Source organism: Paralichthys olivaceus, chromosome 1 (assembly GCF_024713975.1).
Source record: "Paralichthys olivaceus isolate ysfri-2021 chromosome 1, ASM2471397v2, whole genome shotgun sequence".
Lineage (NCBI taxonomy): Eukaryota > Metazoa > Chordata > Actinopteri > Pleuronectiformes > Paralichthyidae > Paralichthys > Paralichthys olivaceus.
In genome coordinates, this window is record NC_091093.1 from 16,124,449 (window position 1) to 16,145,260 (window position 20,812).

The 20,812-nt window shown below is 42.2% G+C and overlaps 3 protein-coding genes across 3 annotated transcripts; 2 read left to right on the top strand and 1 right to left on the bottom strand.

The window, feature by feature from the left end:
- The first annotated feature begins 1 nt into the window (after position 1).
- atmin (ATM interactor) lies at positions 2-8,428 on the top strand. The gene is made up of 4 exons (XM_020098735.2): positions 2-402; positions 3,653-3,778; positions 4,363-4,562; positions 4,671-8,428. The coding sequence occupies exons 1-4, from the start codon at positions 184-186 to the stop codon at positions 6,457-6,459; spliced, it is 2,334 nt and encodes a 777-aa protein (XP_019954294.2). The 5' UTR covers positions 2-183; the 3' UTR covers positions 6,460-8,428.
- Positions 8,429-12,552: 4,124 nt separating this feature from the next.
- On the bottom strand, positions 12,553-16,029 carry LOC138407382 (uncharacterized). Its single transcript, XM_069523029.1, has 2 exons — positions 14,660-16,029; positions 12,553-13,960 (listed from the first exon to the last, which is right to left on the bottom strand). Exons 1-2 carry the CDS (start codon positions 14,978-14,980, stop codon positions 13,151-13,153), a joined length of 1,131 nt encoding a protein of 376 aa, XP_069379130.1. The 5' UTR covers positions 14,981-16,029; the 3' UTR covers positions 12,553-13,150.
- On the top strand, positions 15,945-20,551 carry LOC109636810 (protein phosphatase 1 regulatory subunit 3E). The gene has a single exon (XM_069523034.1). The coding sequence runs from the start codon at positions 16,329-16,331 to the stop codon at positions 17,250-17,252; it is 924 nt and encodes a 307-aa protein (XP_069379135.1). The 5' UTR covers positions 15,945-16,328; the 3' UTR covers positions 17,253-20,551.
- Positions 20,552-20,812: the final 261 nt, after the last annotated feature.

Sequence of the window (20,812 nt, forward strand, 5' to 3'; positions counted from 1 at the left end):
GTCAAATCTTTTATTGTGAAACACGGAAGCGCATTGCTGAGACCGGATGTGACGCAGCCTCGTCAGCCGTTGTTTAGCCTGCAGGAAGCTAAGCTGCAGCTCTTCAGGAGGAACCGAGGGACGTAATGCTGCAGCACCTCCAGCGCTGCCGCTGCCGGGGCTCCCGCCTGTCACCTCACAAACATGGCTGCCTCTGCCAGGACCAACAGCAGACACCCGGCTCCCGCTGCCGCTGACAGCCCGAGCTGCCGCGAGGAGCCGCGGGAGATAATAACACCCACCATCGTGGAGCTGACCAAAGAAGTGAGGACGAACATCCTCTGCACCGTGAAGGGATGTGGCAAGATCCTCCCCAACTCACCTGCGCTCAACATGCACCTCGTCAAGTCCCACAGAGTCAAGGTAACCCCGCCTTCACATGCTAACTCACCGCGGGGGGCGGGGGGGACGCAGGTCGTACGTTAGAGTAGCGATGCGTTGTAAACACGACGTCACAGTTAACGTGACAATAAAAGTTCCCGTCGCTGGCTCTAATGTGCGTGAAGCACCGCGACGAGCTAGCTACGCTGCAGCTAGCTGCTCGTGTCATCAGTTATTGATTTGGACCACACGTGATGATCGATGCCTGCTGCAGTCTCCACTCAGACCTACGTCCTCTCTGCTGGCTCGATCAATCAGTCCGGTTTGATTTCTCATATGTTTGTGTCATGAGGCTCAACAGGAGTGAGGAGAAACTACAAGAAACACTATGAACAGAGAGAGAAACCTGTGAGGGATCCCTCTCCCAGGAACATACAAGTGCAATAGAAGCCGCATGTAGATGAACACACCAACTAAATAACAGTGTTTACTACATTGATTAGAAGAAGCAACATAATTGCGAAGTGTGTTAATGTTAAAGTATTTCTACGTAAATAAATGTCTGCAAGAGATGCAGGCAGCAGCAATGACATCTGATATAGAGGAGTTAATGGTAGAATATGTGAGTAGGCATACTGTATATCGAGATTATATATATTTTGACTCTTGTGCCTTTAAGTACCACTGTTGATTATTTGATTGAGTCAATTAGTTGTAATTAGTAGTTAATAAAAACTTCCTAAACAAGCTCTGCAATGTTTGCAGTCGACCACACACACCAAATCTGGGTCTTGGGTTCAAGTCATTAAACTGTTAAGTTAAATGGCTCACGTGGAATCCGTTAAATTGTATTTAGATAAGATCCTGTAAGATAAGATTAACCTTTATCGATCCTCCACAGAGGAAATTCCCAATTATCTGCAATCTGTTTCCCTGTAAATACTCTGCTTGCTTAAAGGATTACCTGATCTTAAATGGAGGCCATCCAATCATCTGGACTAACGTTCACCTCTGACCCTATTTCCTGGATCCTCAGTGGACGGACGGGGCTTTTTCTGTGGGACGCAGTATTTCACTGTATCCCCCTCCAATGAATGAGGTTCTTTACTTGGAAAGGCTGCCTCTTGTCCTGCAGCAGACTAAGCTCTTTGTTTAAAATAGGTGAATGTGAGAATTTGAATGAGCTCTTAGGAGAAGTCCATTTAGAACAGCGTCTAAAAGGCTCAATCAGTGGTTTCAGCATACTGTTCGAGGTACGACCAGGCTCTTCTTTTAAACTAAAAGTCTTAGTTTTCAGTCAAGGAAAGCAACAGGAAACTTTTAATAGCCAATATTTAATTCATGTTCAATAATGATTCAGAAGACACATCTGTCTCTTAAAGAATTACAGACAGTTCAAATCCTTTGGTTGTGGAGTTTTTATTCTGCAACAACACTTCATCACAGATTGTGCCTTTGGATGTAGAGGGAGAAAAGGAGGCACTCAGATGTCGGGCCTCAGCAGCAGATGGAGCATGTTATTGTTAATGCACAGCTCTCCTAAAGTTCTCTCAGAAATAATGACATGCTGGAGTTACTCACTGTGCATACTGCAAGAATGAGGCCTGATGTGGAACACCACATCTGTTTATATCACACGTACTGTAGGTCTACTGCATCTTTGCCCTGCAGCAATATATTTTATCATCTGAGCTTGTGCACTCACCAAGCTCAGACTCCTTTCATGACACTAATGTGACGGTTTTGTCCTTTTATCTGTCTTTCTATCCGCATCCCTTCCCTTAAGAGCAACAGGGAAAAAGTGTGTAGAGACTATAACTCATATCAATCACTACACGTCACAATCTCCCAGAAATATTGAATACGCTCTGTGAGGGCCTTTTAAAAGACGGTGGACTGACCTTGGTGAAGCAAAAAAAGTGACTCTTGACTCTCTTGAGCTTTTTACAGCCCACGACCAAATAAAAGTAGCTGCAAGAGCATGTTGTTTGCAGAATATGTATTTTTGCAAACCTCTTATGATAAACAAGCTGCAGCTGTTCGACTCCCCTACAGTGTTACAGCAGATGGAGGTGACCTTGAGCACTGGAAGGCTGTAGCAGAAATGACTTATGAAACGTGATGCTTTTGTCTACATGCGTGATGATGGTTGTGCAACGTACATTTAGTGTAGGTGCTGTTGACTGTAAAAAGCATTATTAGTATAAAAAAATGTGCTCACAGCTGTTGTAGCAAGTCACACCATGGGTCAGTGAGAGGAGGAGTTACAGAGGAAGCAGTAGAATCCCAAGTGCATTCATTTCATTCTTTATTTTATTATTTAGTTATTTAAAGCAGAGCTCCCTGTACACACAGAAATGTGCTCTTAAATAATGTTACATCTGTAATACACTTATTTACCCACACTGGCTTAAGAAAGAAAGGCAACATACAACCATTACTTTTATGTTTGTAGTTCTAATGATGCACTATGATTTAAAAAAATGTATATAAAGAACATTTATGGTGTTGATGCAAAGCACAGAAGACATTAAAGCTGCTCATTCGACATTCACTGTAGTCTGGAACATTGTCCTGAAATTTTCCAAAGGGGCTGTATGCGAGAAGTCTAATGTCTGAGTCAGTTTCTCCGGACATTTTACGTTTCGATTACATTTTACTATTCCTGACAGACGCCTCGGAAAATGTCAGCAAATGTGAGAATACTGCAGGAGAATTGATGACGAGCGGGTGAGCGTGCATTTCTAACACAGAACACACCAGCGAAGAAGTCAACTTGGAAAGATGAAATTTGGGAGCTTTTGGTAATAAGGGAGGAAGCCGGGCTCGATGTGCTGTATAAAATAAACGTGATTTCCACTGCGGAATGTTTGTCATCTCCACCTCTGCATGCTCTACGTAGGCACCACCCCTTTTATGTATGTTGCAGAAATATTCTTATTATTTTGAACTTGTCTGAGCTGCTGCATTCTTCAGAAAATATCCAGAACCAATTACTAGAACAGTTTGATAATGGCTTATGAAACATTTTCATTCATGAAGAACTCATCGCGGTGATGCATTTACTGGAATTAACAAATGGAGATGATTGACATTTTCCAGAGTTAATGTCTGAAAATGCTTCAAAGGAAATTACTACTGCTCTTTCTGTTGGATTCTTGTATCTGTGGCGATATCAGAACTTGAATTCTTCTTTAACACTCACTTTAAGCTGTACTCTGTAAATTAATAATGCAGTTATTGCTCTTCTTTGTCCTCTGTCTTCATCCCTCACTGTCATTGTTGCCCTCAGGATGGTATTGTCAATCCCACGGTCAGAAAGGACATGAAGGGCTCTCAGAGGCTGTACTGCTGTCCCATTGAGGGCTGTCCCAGGGGGCCCAACAGACCCTTCTCCCAGTTCTCCCTGGTAAAACAAGTAAGCCTCCCCTCCATTAACCTGTGTGTGCATGCTAACAGTGCAGTAAAAGGATGACATCTCAATTCTGTAAAACAGCTCCTACTTTATTAATCAGCACCAAAACTGTTCCAAAATGATTTTACATCAATTATGTATTACTGGTAGTAAATTAAATATAAATACTAAATATAGAAAATGACAAAAGCATACACTGTTGAATATATTGAATATATACAAATGTAAAATATTCCAGATTAAAGAAATGCTTTGCGTGTTGTATTGACCATTAGCAGTGTTTCTTATGCAGCATCAATGGCTAAAAATACTTGGGAACACTGCCCTCATTTCCCAATTTTGTCCAAATGATATAATTATGTTTAGATCAACAGACAAACAGATAGCTGTCATTTTTCTTTCAGGTGTTTGGATTCTGTTGTTTGTTGTGTATTGTTGTTTAAAAGCTCTATTGTCTTAAAAATAGAAACAACATACACTGATCAATCCAAAGACTGGTATCTGTTTTGGCTGCTCGTTGTATGTTAGACAAAGTTTAAGCAATAATGTGATATAAATCCTTTGCTCTTTGTTTTGTTTGATTTCAGCACTTTATGAAGATGCATGCAGAGAAGAAACACAAGTGCACCAAGTGTAACAATGGCTACAGCACAGAGTGGGACCTGAAGAGGCACATAGAGGACTGTGGCAGAACCTACCAGTGTTCATGTGGCTGCCCCTACGCCAGCAGGGCTGCTCTACTCTCACATATCTACAGGACAGGACACGAGCTTCCTACAGAACACAGGCACGTATTTGCTAAGGACACATATGCTTCTCACTGAAATTTTGTGATAGGTTTGTCTGAGAGTAGATTTCACTTATGTTTTTCTTGATCTGTTCTGTTCCCTTATAGAATTCCTCCAGTAAAAAAGCGGAAAATGGAGAAACATTTAAGTGATTCTGAAAAGGTTAAGACCAACGAGCCGACCTGTCAGATCATGCCCGCTACTATGGAGCTGACGGCGACTACTCCCCCCTCTCATACGACCATCCACATCCCAGACTCAGTGAGTCAGAACTCTAACCCTCGGAAGAGCCTCCAGAAGCTGCTTCTACCAAAGCCCAAGATGGCATTGGTCAGTGTTCCCGTGATGCAGCTGGCCCACCTGCCTGTCCTCCTCCCATCCACAGAAAGTGGTGCTCTGAGGTCTGTAGTTCTGGCAGTCGACAGTCAAGGTTCTGTCAGCACCCTTCATCTCCTGCCGCAAACCACCGGAGCAGTAGTGCCCCAACTTGACACTAAGAGTCTTGGTTTCAAGGACAGTATGCAGACTTCCCGTTCTAGCCTGGGGCCTGTTAGCACAGGAGTCCAGGTCAGTCTGGACTCTGCAGGCGCTGAGGAGTCACTTGGCAGCCTGGCAGGACAACGGGGAAGGAGCACCTCTACCAACATTCAGACAGACAAATCCTACTTGTCGAAAATGCCCACAGGAGTGGTTGTAGGAGAGGGAATAGGCTTGTGCTCTGTGGGTGAGTCCTCGGTGTCGTCTTGCTCCCAAACAGACATCAGTGTAAGTGCCCAGGTCCTCCTCCCAGTCAGTGTTGAGACCCAGACATTTGCCTCCCAAGCCAAAGCCACGTCCACTATAGGAGCTCAGACAGACGGCCAGTGTCCGAGCCCAATTCCGTGCTCCTCCTCATCATCTGTGCTCCCACACAAAACCAGGCAAACACAGACACATTTCGCCACGCCACAATCAGAGGAGAGGCCGCAGGACCAAGCTATCATGTGCAATGACCTATTTGGCAGTGACTCCCTGAGCGTCTCCACCCAGACAGCTCTGGACATACATGACACCCTCACCGCTGAAGGAAGCAGTATGTATGAGGACACAAAGTCAGCAGGTGGTATGTGTTTTGGGGTGCAGACAGACGAGCTCAACTCAAACAACATGGCTGACAACCAGACCCAAACGATGACCTTGTTAAGTGACTTGGAGACTATTCTATCTAACAGCATGTCCGGCCACCAGGTGCTCACAGAGGCCTCTGCAACCTGTGGCTCAGGGCTGGGCTCAGTTCAGGAGCAACACAATGGTATAGACTTTGACTTTGAAGAGTTCCTCAATGCTGTGCATATTCAGACACAGACAGAGGAAAGTGAGCTGGGAGGACTGGGCAGTGACACGCCTCTGGAGTCTCTGGACATCCAGACCCAGACAGACTTCCTCCTGATGGATGAATTGGACCAAAGCGAGGGACCAAGTCGCACCCAGGCCAGCAATCTGGAGCTATTTGATACTCAGACACAGACTGACCTCAATTTCCTGCTCAACGCCGGAAGCCAGATGCCCCTGAGCAGCATCCTGCGACATTCAAGCTTTTCCATTAGTACAGAGTCCTCAGATACAGAAACACAGACCGATCTCCCTTCATTTGCCGCTGGCCTCTCTGCTCAGACCCCTGTCAGTCAGGGGGACCATGCTAGGCTGCTCAACAGCACTGAGACGCAGACTGTGACCAGTCAGGCAGAAGGCCTGGGACACCTCTTTCTGACCAGCAATGAAACACAGACTGTCATGGATGACTTCTTGTCTGCAGACCTGGCCTGGAATATGGAGTCTCACTTCAGCTCTGTGGAAACCCAGACATGTGGGGAGCTCTATGCTCTCTTTCAACACCCTGAGAAACCCAACAGTTGAAGCCCTCATAGTGAAGCTGCCTAAAGCTTTTGCTGAACGGGCTTCTAGTGTTTGCTTCTTCCTGCTAGAGGAGTCGGTCTCTGCTGTCCTCTGGCAGGTAATAGTCTTAGCCGTAAGAAGTCGGTAGAAATATCTTGGATCATTCCACAGGGGCGTCATGTCCAGAGCCTGCCCAGATATAGACCCTGACTGCTCCGCTGCACTTTAATTCACTCAGTGGGCATGGTTGAACAGCTCCTCTGACAGTTTACATATTTATTTGCACATAAAGTAACATATTGTATGTGTCTTGTCTTAAATGCAAGTTAACTTTGATATTTCAGTGTTTAACCTCTGTGACTGGTTTCACTGTTGGGTCCTTCTAGTAGTTTAAAAATAACATTTCATCAATGTTAGATCTGCACTTAAAGGGATGCCATCTTTTGCTGTCAAGAAAAGGCTTATGAAAAAGATGCAACTGTATCACAGCTTTCAGATATGCATAAACTGCATGAACACATTTCCATCTGTTGTACAGTAAATACAATATTGTACAGTTTAGTTTACGTATGTTGGTCAGCAGCACAAACGTAAAATGTTGATTCTCATCTTGTGTATCTGATGGAAACCTCTTCAATGTCCCTATTAAGGCCTTGAACAATGATCTAATGTGTTAGAAGGCATCTCTGAAATATACCTTTACTCATGCAGATGTGGCACAACTCTAAATTGAATGTTCTCGTCTCGTCAGATGTTGCACACTTTTCGTTTAAATGTGATTGTGAAGTATGATCTGTAAACTTGTTTGTGTCTGTGCAGCTGAGCAGTAAGTCAGTGAGGAAAATTAGGGTGTTACTGTCTTTGACTTATTTATTAGCTGCAGGGTGTAAGTGTATACAGTAGCAGTGCTCTGTGCTGAAGTGATCCAGTTGTTTTCACTGTACAGACACATTGTGGATAAGAGCAAGGATTAGCACAGTGCTATTGTTTTTATCCTCCACCTGATTTTGACTGAAAGGAGACCTGTTGAATTTCTTCTATGAAAATCCTTAGTGTCCTCCTTTAACAATTTGGAAACAGTATCTGAATCTAATTTTTATTTTATCTATTCTCCAAGCAACTAAACGTAATGTTTTTCATGATGTTGCTGCACTGAGTTACCTCACCAAGCACAGGCACCACGTAGGGGCTGTGTTCTGCTTAAGAACAAGGAGCTGTAGGCCTTGTTTCTTTGTTTCGTTATGTTTGGTTGGTGCCTTAACCCGAGTATTAAGTTCAGAATTATACAAGAATATGTTTCGGTAAATGACACTGAGAAGACGTCAGAATCCTTTCAGACTTTGCTTTGCATGTGTAAAACCTGTTGTCATGGTATTTTCCTCATGGTTGCATGAAATAATGGAATTTACCTTATCGTTCTCCATGGTTTTGTGTAGAAAGATTGATTCTGGCACATGAAAATGATGCTATGCCGCATTTTGTTGAAGAGAATTAGTTTGAAGCCATCTCACCATGTTTATAGACAGGCTGGTAACGCTTTTGCAGTTTATATACGTTTTTAGAAACTGAACAACGTACAGAAGATGACACTGTGCCCAAGTGTGTAATATTTTTTACACCATATCCTGACATTCAAGGATAATTTCCTGACGTAATAACTACTTTGACTTATTTAACTTCAACATTTCTCGTATTGAGATTAGTTATTCTAGTTTGTGGTTCTTGAACACTGCATAGCTGCTCCCTGCTGGTTTAGAGGCATGGGGAGGGGGGGTGCCTTTCTCAAAACAGAACAATGTGTAGAAGCCTTGTCGGTCTCAAGTGTCTGTTACAGTGCTTTATTTTTCTCTCTGTGGGGACTGCATGCAGAAATACATCTTTGTTTTAACTCAATCTGAGTTTTCTTGCCTGTTTGTTTAGAGTTGACGTTGCCTTGATTAATTGCTGAAGCTACACTACAGATGTTCTTAATAAACTGCTGGAAAACATGCATTATGTTGTCAGTTAATACAGCTCAAAGGTTGAAGAAAGAAACAACTCAAATGAGGAAGGAAAGTGGAGTGTACGTTTTCACAAGGGTGTGGTATGCTGATGTCTGGTGTTTGGAGGTCAGGGCTGCAGCCTGATTGGGAAGCTCAGTGTTTGCAACAGGCTCCTCTCTTCTTCCTCTCCTCCCACTTCTCTTATCCAACATGAAACATCTTTCCTGCAAGTTCTCTCCCACTGAAGCCTTCCTGCCCCTGCAGAGCTGGCCGTCAACCTTGGGATTCAGATGCGGTGGCTTGAGTGGTGGTAAGAATGTGATATTCTTGATTGGAACCATGATGCTGTTGGGCTTGTGGCTGTGTTTCTGAGGCTTAATATGTCTTTTCTCTGACACAGTGCATTTTGAGGACAGATCACAAGGCTGCAAAGTGTTTTCAAGAGTCCTTCCTTCCTCTATCATCTCTGGGAGGTGATGTGATGGAGTTTTCTGCATGGTATCGAAGGAAGGCCATTTTTTGGTATCTAGCTGCAGAGCTGCCACAGCTTTGCTATACCAAGATTCCACCTGTTGGTCACAATGTTCTGGAGGCCACTCACAGCAATGCTCTGCGATGCTGGCTGAGCTGTCTGCAGTATCGGGTGTTGGATCTGCAGAGATGGTGGTTGAGTTGTCAGCCGTCTTTTGCTGCGGTTCACTGGGTTTGTTCTGAGTCAGAAGAATGCAGCTCAGTGGAGCAACTCTCTCCCAACCACAGATCTGTTTTAAAATCAATATATATTGTTAAATAAGAGAACAACAGATTGGATATGTTTATACTGAAAATAGATCAGAGATCAGATAAAATAATTTCTTCACTGACTCCAAAGAAACAATATATATATAGATCTATAGCTAGATCTATCTAGCTATAGATCTATATATATGATATACAATTGGTACAAGATCATCAGGTAAAAGCAGGCAGAAGGTTTCACAGTAATGAATGTATCAGCTCAATTTAAATGTTTACATTTCATAAACCTTAGTTGCCATCACATTCACATGTGTTGCCAAAGGTTTCAATATAAAAGACAAAGAATCAAATTAACCCCAAAAAAAGAAAACATTTATTGGATAAAATAATTAATAGTCAAAAGAAATAAAATATAAGTAGGACTGGACGATTAAAATTATATCATAATTTTTTGTTATATAAATCAATATTGAAAATTATGATATATTTCAAATTTGTATCTTTTAAAAGTTTAAACACTTACTGCTCCTGAGTAAAACTCTTCATGTGATAGCCCTTCAATGTTCTTACACCATGCATACGAACTAAATCAATATATTGAACCTTTGTTATATTGCTATTGCTGAAAACTGTATTGCGATAATTATTGATAATGTTTTATTGCTCAGCCCTAAGTAGAAACATTACAGGTAGTTGGGCTATAGTAACCCAGAAAAACAAATATTCACTTACAGTTTCTTGCACAACAGAGCACAGATGTGGCTCCAGTTCTTTCAGGTAGGCCTCCTCACTGAGATCGAGCAGGATGTCAGCAGGTCTTCTACTTCTTGTCCTCTCTGGTGTCCGATAAATCTGCCCATCTTCATCTTCATCCTTCTCCTCCTCCTGTGGTGAAGGCTCCTCATTTAATCCACACACTGTGAGATCTGCTTCTTCGTGTGTCACCATTATTCTCCTGGTTTATGCAGTAAGGGAAAGCTCAAATCGTGGCAGCGGCAGCTCTTTTAGGCACTTTCAATGGCAACAGAAACTGCTACTCATGAGTAAATGCAGTTTCCTTTGATGCCAGATTGTTCAGACTAAACGATTGACGCAGCAGCCTTTGATGATACACTGTTTGGAAGCAGCTGTCACTCAGTTAAATACATTAACATCAATAAGAACATTTGAAATAGACTTATTGTTACTCCAACTTCAAAATATTATTTATGAGTTCTGAACTTTTATGGTGTAAAAGTATCAGTCCAAATACTAGACAAATGACAAACAAAGCTGTACACAACAAACAGCTACTGACTTACTACTTTTGAACCCAGTTTTATTCTCATGTCTCTTTACTATTTATATGAATTCAGTTAACTAACAATGACGCCATGGACAGCAATACTGATAAACCAATGAAAACTGGGATATTTAAAGCACAAAATATAGTAAATACCGTAACAACTGCAATTTTCTCGTTAGATTTCAATACTTTGTTAAAATTGAACTGTACAGGTATATCACATAAGGCTTGCACAGTGTCTGTATATCTCAGTTTATCTCATTTGTGTTTTCATATAATGGGTTTTTATATATATATGGTTTAAATTTTAAATGAAAATGGCTAAATGCATCACTTAAGTATTAAAAGGGTATTTACTAGGCTCTACACCAGCACAATACAACACACTATATACTTCAAGTATGACAGGTCTCCAAAGCAGGGCTGTCTTAAGAGTCCCACCCCATTAAATCTGAAAAGCTGTAAAAGAACCTATGGTGTTGGATAGTTGTTATCCCTGGCAAATAGTTAAAATAATGTGTTAACCTATTCTTGTAGAATAATTCTTAAATCACCATTTTAATTTGACTTAATTCTTCACCTAAATCTGCTCACACACACACTCACACACACACCTTAGGCAAGTGACTGTGACCCTGCATGTTATATAATCCATCAGACTGCAATCAGAAGACAGTAAAACTCAATTTAAAGATATAAAATGATGAATCAAATACACTGATATAATGGAAGTAACTAACAAGTGAGCTTTCTGACTCCCCTCTCATCTGCTCAGGTTGTACATTTATTAGCCACAGCAGAACAATGAAGAAAATGGCGCTGCTGACTCATTGTCAGGATAATGTAGCTAGCTTTCTTAGCAAGCTTATTTTTCCCACCATTTTTCCCTGTTTACTTGACTGCCAAACATTTGCACAACCTATTTAAATGAACATATGGTACAGTAGAGATGGTTTACACCAGTACAATTTAACTCCCACTCACTCTTTTCGCCACGTCGACATGAAGAATCCACCAGCATCCACCTCTTGTGCTCCAAGCTAACATTAGTTAGCATTTGCTTGGTGCTAGCTACCTTAAGCTCCCAGTAGAAGATGCAGAAACTTAGAATTAATGTAAATTGGTCAGCAGCACAAATGTAAAATGTTGATTCTCATCTTGTGTATCTGATGGAAACCTCTTCCATGTCCCTATTAAGGCCTTGAACAATGATCTAATGTGTTAGAAGGCATCTCTGAAATATACCTTTACTCATGCAGATGTGGCACAACTCTAAATTGAATGTTCTCGTCTCGTCAGATGTTGCACACTTTTAGTTTAAATGTGATTGTGAAGTATGATCTGTAAACTTGTTTGTGTCTGTGCAGCTGAGCAGTAAGTCAGTGAGGAAAATTAGGGTGTTACTGTCTTTGACTTATTTATTAGCTGCAGGGTGTAAGTGTATACAGTAGCAGTGCTCTGTGCTGAAGTGATCCAGTTGTTTTCACTGTACAGACACATTGTGGATAAGAGCAAGGATTAGCACAGTGCTATTGTTTTTATCCTCCTCCTGATTTTGACTGAAAGGAGACCTGTTGAATTTCTTCTATGAAAATCCTTAGTGTCCTCCTTTAACAATTTGGAAACAGTATCTGAATCTAATTTTTATTTTATCTATTCTCCAAGCAACTAAACGTAATGTTTTTCATGATGTTGCTGCACTGAGTTACCTCACCAAGCACAGGCACCACGTAGGGACTGTGTTCTGCTTAAGAACAAGGAGCTGTAGGCCTTGTTTCTTTGTTTCGTTATGTTTGGTTGGTGCCTTAACCCGAGTATTAAGTTCAGAATTATACAAGAATTTGTTTCGGTAAATGACACTGAGAAGACGTCAGAATCCTTTCAGACTTTGCTTTGCATGTGTAAAACCTGTTTTATACCTTATCGTTCTCCATGGTTTTGTGTAGAAAGATTGATTCTGGCACATGAAAATGATGCTATGCAGCATTTTGTTGAAGATGTTCTTAATAAACTGCTGGAAAACATGCATTATGTTGTCAGTTAATACAGCTCAAAGGTTGAAGAAAGAAACAACTCAAATGAAACAAAAAAGGAAACTAATAAATAAACTTGTTATAAAACACTTCTCATCACTTTATCTGTAGGTTTATTTTATTTCACAGAGCAGCGCAATACAAACGAGGTAGTATAATAAAGTATTCAGCTTGTCGCAATATAAGTAGTAAATTAAAAGGTATGTGGAGATCAATGTGACAGTTGATTTAGGGATCTCGGTATAATACTGCTCTCACCCTGACAACAACCACCAGTGATCACTGACTGATAAACTGAGGACTGAACTGAACAGATGCAGGAGTTTGCACACAGTTAACATCATATATCAACAGAGGCTACATTTGATTGTAAGAGGCACTTGTTGCTAGGCAACTAGAACAGCTGAAGAAGCACTTGTGGGAACTGGTCGGAAGAAAATAAAGTCCTAGGTGACAAAACATATTGTTATGGTGAGTATACACTAACAGTTTATTTTGGACTGAACATAAAAACCAAATGATCTCTGCAATTACTGTAATTTCTTCTTCCATCTGAGGTGATGTGACATTACAAGAGGCAGTGAGGATGAAAATTGACTTTGTAGAACCTGAGATATTAAAAGTTGTGGTAGATTTGAATACCATCATCACAACCTCGTTTTTTAAGAAAACTGTCAGCTGGGCTGCAGATGGGTTTGGGTACCTGCTTCGCTGCTGCCGTGGAAGACCTGTGTGAGGCTCTTACCCATCGAGTAGCGCCCGTGGTGCACTGTGTCAGGTTTGGAGGACACGGGCACCTGATACCTTTTGGGAATTGAAAAACTTCCTGCGTAAGACAACAGTGCATTATGGTGACATGCCTGGTGTTTGGAGGTCAGGTCTGCAGCCTGATTGGGAAGCTCAGCGTTTGCAACAGGCTCATCTCTTCTTCCTCTCCTCCCACTTCTCTTATCCAACATGAAACATCTTTCCTGCAAGTTCTCTCCCACTGAAGCCTTCCTGCCCCTGCAGAGCTGGCCGTCAACCTTGGGATTCAGATGCGGTGGCTTGAGTGGTGGTAAGAATGTGATATTCTTGATTGGAACCATGATGCTGTTGGGCTTGTGGCTGTGTTTCTGAGGCTTAATATGTCTTTTCTCTGACACAGGGCATTTTGAGGACACATCACAAGGCTGCAAAGTGTTTTCAAGAGTCCTTCCTTCCTCTATCATCTCTGGGAGGTGATGTGATGGAGTTTTTTGCATGGCATTGCCAGAGGGCCATTTTTTGGTATCTAGCTGCAGAGCTGCCACAGCTTTGTTAATCCAAGATTGGTCATAAAGTCCTGGAGGCACAGCGATGCTGGCTGAGCTGTCTGCAGTATCGGGTGTTGGATCTGCAGAGATGGTGGTTGAGTTGTCAGCCGTCTTTTGCTGCGGTTCACTGGGTTTGTTCTGAGTCAGAAGAATGCAGCTCAGTGGAGCAACTCTCTCCCAACCACAGATCTGTTTTAAAATCAATATATATTGTTAAATAAGAGAACAACAGATTGGATATGTTTATACTGAAAATAGATCAGAGATCAGATAAAATAATTTCTTCACTGACTCCAAAGAAACAATATATATATAGATCTATAGCTAGATCTATCTAGCTATAGATCTATATATATGATATACAATTGGTACAAGATCATCAGGTAAAAGCAGGCAGAAGGTTTCACAGTAATGAATGTATCAGCTCAATTTAAATGTTTACATTTCATAAACCTTAGTTGCCATCACATTCACATGGTTTCAATATAAAAGACAAAGAATCAAATTAACAAGAATAAAAGCAAAAAGGTATTGGATGAAATAATTAATAGAGAAAAGGAAATAAAATATAAGTAGGACTGGACGATAAAAAATATATCATGATCATTTTTTGTTATATAAATCAATATTGAAAATTATGATATATTTCAAATTTGTATCTTTTAAAAGTTTGAAGACTTATTGCTCCTGAGTAAAACTCTTCATGTGATAGCCCTTCAATGTTCTTACACCATGCATACGAACTAAATAGATATATTGAACCTTTGTTATATTGCTATTGCTGAAAACTGTATTGCGATAATTATTGATAATGTTTTATTGCTCAGCCCTAAGTAGAAACATTACAGGTAGTTGAGCTATAACCCAGAAAAACAAATATTCACTTACAGTTTCTTCCACACCAGAGAACAGATGTGGCTCCAGTTCTTTCAGGTAGGCCTCCTCACTGAGATCGAGCAGGATGTCAGCAGGTCTTCTACTTCTTGTCCTCTCTGGTGTCCGGTAAATCTGCTCATCTTCATCCTCCTCCTCCTCCTCCTGTGCTGAAGGCTCCTCATTTAATCCACACACTGTGAGATCTGCTGTTTCACACGTGTGTGTATCACCATTCTTTCTTCGGGAAGCATCGGTCATTGAGGAAATCCTCCCTGCTCTTCCCACGCAGTGGCGCTGGATGCCTTCACACACTAGCCGCAACGCTGTCGTCATGACGACCCGTAGAGGAACGGCGTGACGTGAACAAAAGGGGGAGGGGCAGATGTTGCATTCGCGTGCTCCTCGGGAGGTCCCTTTTCGCGAGTTGTGAAGTCGCTGCGCTCATACTATAGACTGTTAAAAAAAGATGAACCACATGACTGCTCAACAAATGGATGGCTCCGAATATGCAAAATGGCAGCATTCAAATGCAGCGTATTTAAGCTTCGTTTCTGGATAGTGGGAGGAGGTGGAGACGTGTTGTCCGCCCTAAAATGTCCACCTGATGTACAACTATAAATACTGTGACTTTATCACTTGTGATATTGAACGTCACATGTGTTCTGCCATTATAAGTAGATCTTATCACCCTGCTGTTTTTTCAAGTGTTCATTTTTCCAGTAAGTTTGTCCCACAGACTGAATATAAAGAAGTGTGTCCACATGTGTATGGACCTGTGGGATGGACAGAACATTTGCTGCAGTGGCTCCATCCAGACTCGAGAAGTGATTGATGGATGGAGGGAGGTCCCATCGATACACTCACTTAATCAACCATTGATCAGCCTCAGCTGTCAATCATGGGGCAGAGTTCACGCTCTACTATTTAGAGTTGATAGTTAATTATGTTAACTAGTTTGTACGTGATGACGTCAGCAACTCGGCGACTCGTGAACCAGATTATTTTGGGAACAGTTGTTTCGTCTGGAGGAGGCGTTAATATGCATTTTATGTCCGATTATTCTCACAACACATGAACGCAGCATGCCTGAACGTGCTGATCTGCTGTCAGTTTGTTACATCTGTTTACATGTTACATACGCAACAATCCGGATTACGTCACATTAAAAAGTTAAATTAAAATCAAATTTAAAAGTAAGTCTTTAGTTGTTTTCTGGGGGCGTTGGGTTACTGTGACGCCACAGTGTGACGTATGAGGGAAGTTAACCGGAGGAACGTTCTGTTCTGCACGTAGAGCGACAGCAGACCTCAAACTGTTCCGCACATGTGCAGCTCAGCGGGGGGGGAGCTGCGTGGGTCCAACACTTGATCCAGTGATGGTTGCTGCGCGGGGAGAGAGGGAGAGGTTTTCATGTCAGTCTTTGATTGCCTGGTCAGACTATATATGTTCCTGTCTCACTGACATTTCAAGTGGACCTCAGCAGAGGGAGCTGGCACTTTGCTGATGAACAGCATCACCTTGGTTTATTGGTCCAGAGCTGCAGAGTGTCAGCCTGTGACGCAGCCGGAGCACCTATCCGAGAGGGGGACACTGACACCTGACGGCTCCATCTCTCCACCCGCCGGTCTTTCCCCCCCATCACGACTACTTCGGTTCTGCAGTGCGGGGACTGCTGCGTTTTATGGAAGCGGACTGCACTCGTCCTGCCCCGGTCATGCTGCCCCCCAAGAACTGCCTCCCGAGGAACTACAGCTGCATAGCAGGGCTGTTCGGGAGCCTGGCGGCGGCGAACCCGCGACTCGATGATGGGGAGGATTATGACATGATGAACGGCACCTGTGAGCCCATCGAGAGCCCCGTGGTGGACGAGAGACCGCGGGGCAGAGAGATCTTCCTGAAGCCCCAGCAAAGTCCCAACCTGCGGCGGAGATGCAAGTCGCTGCCTACGCCCACCGAGAGAGCGAAGTTGGAGATCTCCCGCACCAGGAGTCCCACCAGCCAGAAGAAAGTCCGCTTCGCCGACTCCCTGGGTCTGGAGCTGATTTCAGTAAAGCATTTCGATGATACAGATGAACCAGAGGTGCCGGAGCGCATTCTGGCCAAACTCCACAAAGGACCCCTGCAGCTCAGCCATTTGGACACAAAGTTCCCTCGCGCTCCTGCGCAGTCAGTGTTCATGGAGCTGCAGTTCACCAACCCGGGCACACTGCCCGGCTTCGAGCACAAAGTGAGGGACGTGAAAGTCCTGCTGGAGACCGTCGAGGCAGATGAGTTCAGCCTCTCCGGGTTTGTGCGCGTGTTAAATCTGGCTTTCGAAAAGAGCGTCTCTTTGCGCTATTCTCTCAACAACTGGATCTCTTTCATGGACAGCTTGGCGTCCTATGTCCCCGAGTCAAGCGAAGGGGACACCGATAAATTTCGTTTCAAAATCGTCACGCCCACCTACCTCGACACCGGAGGCACGCTGCAGTTCGCGATTAAATACTGTGTCGGCGGGCAGGTGTTCTGGGACAATAATAATGGCAACAATTACAAAGTGCGGCGTCACCGGTTCAAGATGTCCCCACCTCGGGAATGGGAGAATGGATGGATTCACTTTATCTGAGCTGCGGTTGCACACTGCGTGCGTAAATCTCCGCGTAAAACCTCTCCGGCCACCTTAATTATGACTGTAGCCTGTTGAAATGACCTCCCCCTGCCACTGTCCGCTTCTTTCATCCGCACGGACAAGAATTGACCACAACATTTGAAATATTTGCAGTGCTGTGGTGACAAACGGAGGCCTAAGATGGATAAGCCTTTGGTAGGTGGCCGGTGTTTTGGTTAGAACATTTGCCTTGATGTCAGGGATCTGTACAGCATGGTGCCCTTTGGGAGGGCATGCTCGTGTTATGTAATGTTGGAACACGTGACACGGATAACGTGCCGGGCAATGCCGACTTGGCGCATCACTGTTCATTTCAGGAGATGCTGTACATTTATTTGATGGCACGGTGGTACCAGAATTATCATTTTGTTTTGCATGTTTTTTGAAATGGAAAGGGGAAAGTTTTAAGAGTTATGTGCGTATTATTCCAATTTAATGTATAATTTCCCACTCTCATGCCTTTAAAATGCCTTATTTTAAGCCATGCTGTGGGAAGTTGTGCATTTAATGTTATCCAGTGATTTCTTGAGAGAGGAAATGCATTGATCGGCATTAAACATTTAAGATAAGGCCTATAGGCACAGGGACTTAGTTAGTGCCCATATGACCTGTCGGCTTCCAATCCAGTGTCATTAGCCCACAAACCTGCCTTTTATCCATTTACTGTAAATGCACCTGTTCAACGGCAGTTCTAAATCTTTCCCTGCATTTATAAGAGATTTTCAATAATTTCAAAAAATAGTGGTCAAGTAGGCCTAAACTAAGTCCAAAGAACAGACAAACTCACAAAAAAGTTTTCTCTGGATAAACAATTTCCCAAATTATAACTTCATCATGCATATTCCATCAATTCTAGGCTGTGTTAATTAAAATGGGCTTCAACATTCCTGTCCTGAACTTTTATCTGAATGAACCCCTTCAGTGTGGCTGTTACTCTCCCAGAGAAAATACATTCAGTAGCCTTCCAAGGTCAAATTTACCTCAGATTATTGTGGACTTCTTTTCTTCTTCTTCTTCAGGTTGATCATTATGAAACAGATGTTATTTTCTCTGTAATAATTTTCTAACGGATGCATTCAAACAGAAAGGCATTAATGTAAATTTGAAATATGACGCATATTAATTTCTTATGTTCTCTGTTGCATTGTGTTTATTCAGAGCAGAGTTGTCTGAAGACACAGTAGCTGTTGCGTGACTTAAACCAGCTTTTCCTGCTCTAAAGGTGCATGATAGTCACCATGTGCAGGAACAGTGTGGCTCACACATTAATACAATGGTTTGATCTGCCTCATTAGCAAATATTTCCATCATTAAATTGCAAACTATAGTCTGATCAACTCATTCCCATGCCACATGCCTTGATTGATGTTCCACAGTAGTCTTCCAAACCTGATCCAAATCATGCTGGGCTGGGTTCGCATAGATGAGCTTGTTGTAGAAGTTTGATTGGTGGCAGTTATTATTTTTTTTAATATTATATCAGTATTTTTTTGTGTGAGACTTCAGTCCAGTAAGCAAAACAGGGTGCTTTTAATTCCTGTGCTCTGACTGTAATCTGAACATCACTTTGGCCTTTGTTTACATCAACACGGCATCAGAGGGAGGCTCTCCTATTAATGGGGATGTGGATAAAAGACTATTCCTGTAACCACTTAGTTTTTGGAGGAGTTCCACTGAGAATCCATCAGTAAAGTTTATCTAAAACTCTGACATGATTTGAGTCATTGTGGCGCTGGGGGCTCCCTGATGTTGTGAGAGTAGTTTTGCTGAGATGAGAAATGGACTGCTGTCAGTAGATATTTGCAGGTTCGCTTCACCATGCACAGAGCTGGATTAAAGAAAAAAAAAAGATCTGGCTGTAGCAGAGCTTACTGTGTGTTGCGTTGTAAAATCAGTGGGTATTTACATATTGTCTGCTTCGGTCTTTATTAACTATGTTTAAGCATCCATGCAGTGTTAAACCAGAAAGCATTAATTACTCAGGCTGAGACCACTGATGTGGGCAGGATGCAACAATACCAGTCATCTGCTACTGATGGAGACTTTGATTCTTACATTTTAACATCTGGCTGATATCTGATTATTCTTTTCGACTGTCTGACTATGATTCTCTCTGCGTTTTCCATAACATGTAACTCTGGTTAAAAGTGTGAAAACTGTCAGATATCAGTTGCTCAGGTTTATCCTGCCGTCTCCCTTCCTGCTGTTGTTGTTATTGGTGCATCCCGACCCACGAGAAAACGAAGGGCTTCTGGTTCAGATTCTCACCTAAAACTAAGTATACATCACCATTTATCAGAGCTCACTGATCTATAAATATGTATGTAAATGTGTTAATGTTTCATATTGAATGTCTTCCTGTTAACTGTTTCTTGTTGCGTGTATTTTGAAGCATTTTGAAAAGTGGACTCGAGAGATGTGCGTGATGAAAGTTTACCTGGCGATGTTGTGAAGCTGGAAGAGAGAGTATGAGCCTAAATTTAATCAGTTCCTAAAAGCACACTTACCAATCAAATCTAGAATTGGAATATCGTCCGCGGTGATATTTTCTCTCAAAATGTTTTATATAAACTATTAAGATGTTGCAGAATCTTCCCTGAAATTTGCAACCAAAATGTGAGCAGTGTATCTGAATGAAATGAGATATTGGAAACCATATGTGCGCAACTACAAGTGTACACGGCCTTACCGAATTATGAGTTTCCCATAGACGAGTGTGAAAGAGGAGGAAGGTGCTAAGTGCTTGTGAAGAAATTAGGTGATTGCAGAGTGTGTGAGTTGAGGAACACATCTAAACAAAAAGGGGAAATGCAATGTGGCGTTTGAGAAACGTTTGGCACGAGCGACTAATGATTGTAGCTGATACTGAGCAGACTCAAGTCAGAGCACGTCTAATGCACTTTGAGTGGGAAAAAGAAAGATGTACTGAAAGCTTCTCTTGTGAATAGCTACTAACCAAGATGTTCTCCATCCTTTGTCATATTTTACTGCTCTTTTCTCTCACTGGGGAATCACCTCTATCTAATTCATAACCACATGACACAGTTTTCGTTCTGGGTTTGCTTCATCAGTCAGTGTTTATTGTTTTCTGTCAATTCTATGCAGCACTTTTTTGTTTTAATCTGTACTATGAGATGTCTGTTTCTTATTTTGCACTGAATGTTTCACCATAACTTTATTCTTATGTCTTCTTTTTAATGTAACCTATATTTTTGTTATAACAACGGTAAATAAAGGCATTTGTGATGATAACCAAACACACTGTGAGCCCTTTAAATTCACAATCACCCTACACAATATTTAGTCTTTATTCAGTTTCTCTCTGCAAAAATTGGGATTATTAAATATAATCTGTTGCATATTAGTGCCATCACAGCTACTTTTCCTAAATCTCATCTCTGAGCCTCCAGCAAACTTGCACAGCTTATTATTCTAACATAAAATGGGAGTGTGACTGCAGAGCTGCGCATGTTTGGGTTCTCAAGGTGTCTGACTTCTAGGTCAGCTGAGCATCTAAC

Coding starts and splice junctions, on each gene's coding strand:
- atmin (XM_020098735.2), top strand. CDS start 184: ATGGCTGCCTCTGCCAGGACCAACAGCAGACACCCGGCTCCCGCTGCC. Junction 3,779..4,362: donor AGTTCTCCCTGGTAAAACAA/GTAAGCCTCCCC, acceptor GTTTGATTTCAG/CACTTTATGAAGATGCATGC. Junction 4,563..4,670: donor GAGCTTCCTACAGAACACAG/GCACGTATTTGC, acceptor GTTCCCTTATAG/AATTCCTCCAGTAAAAAAGC.
- LOC138407382 (XM_069523029.1), bottom strand. CDS start 14,980: ATGACGACAGCGTTGCGGCTAGTGTGTGAAGGCATCCAGCGCCACTGC. Junction 13,961..14,659: donor TCTCTGGTGTGGAAGAAACT/GTAAGTGAATAT, acceptor ATTTTAAAACAG/ATCTGTGGTTGGGAGAGAGT.
- LOC109636810 (XM_069523034.1), top strand. CDS start 16,329: ATGGAAGCGGACTGCACTCGTCCTGCCCCGGTCATGCTGCCCCCCAAG.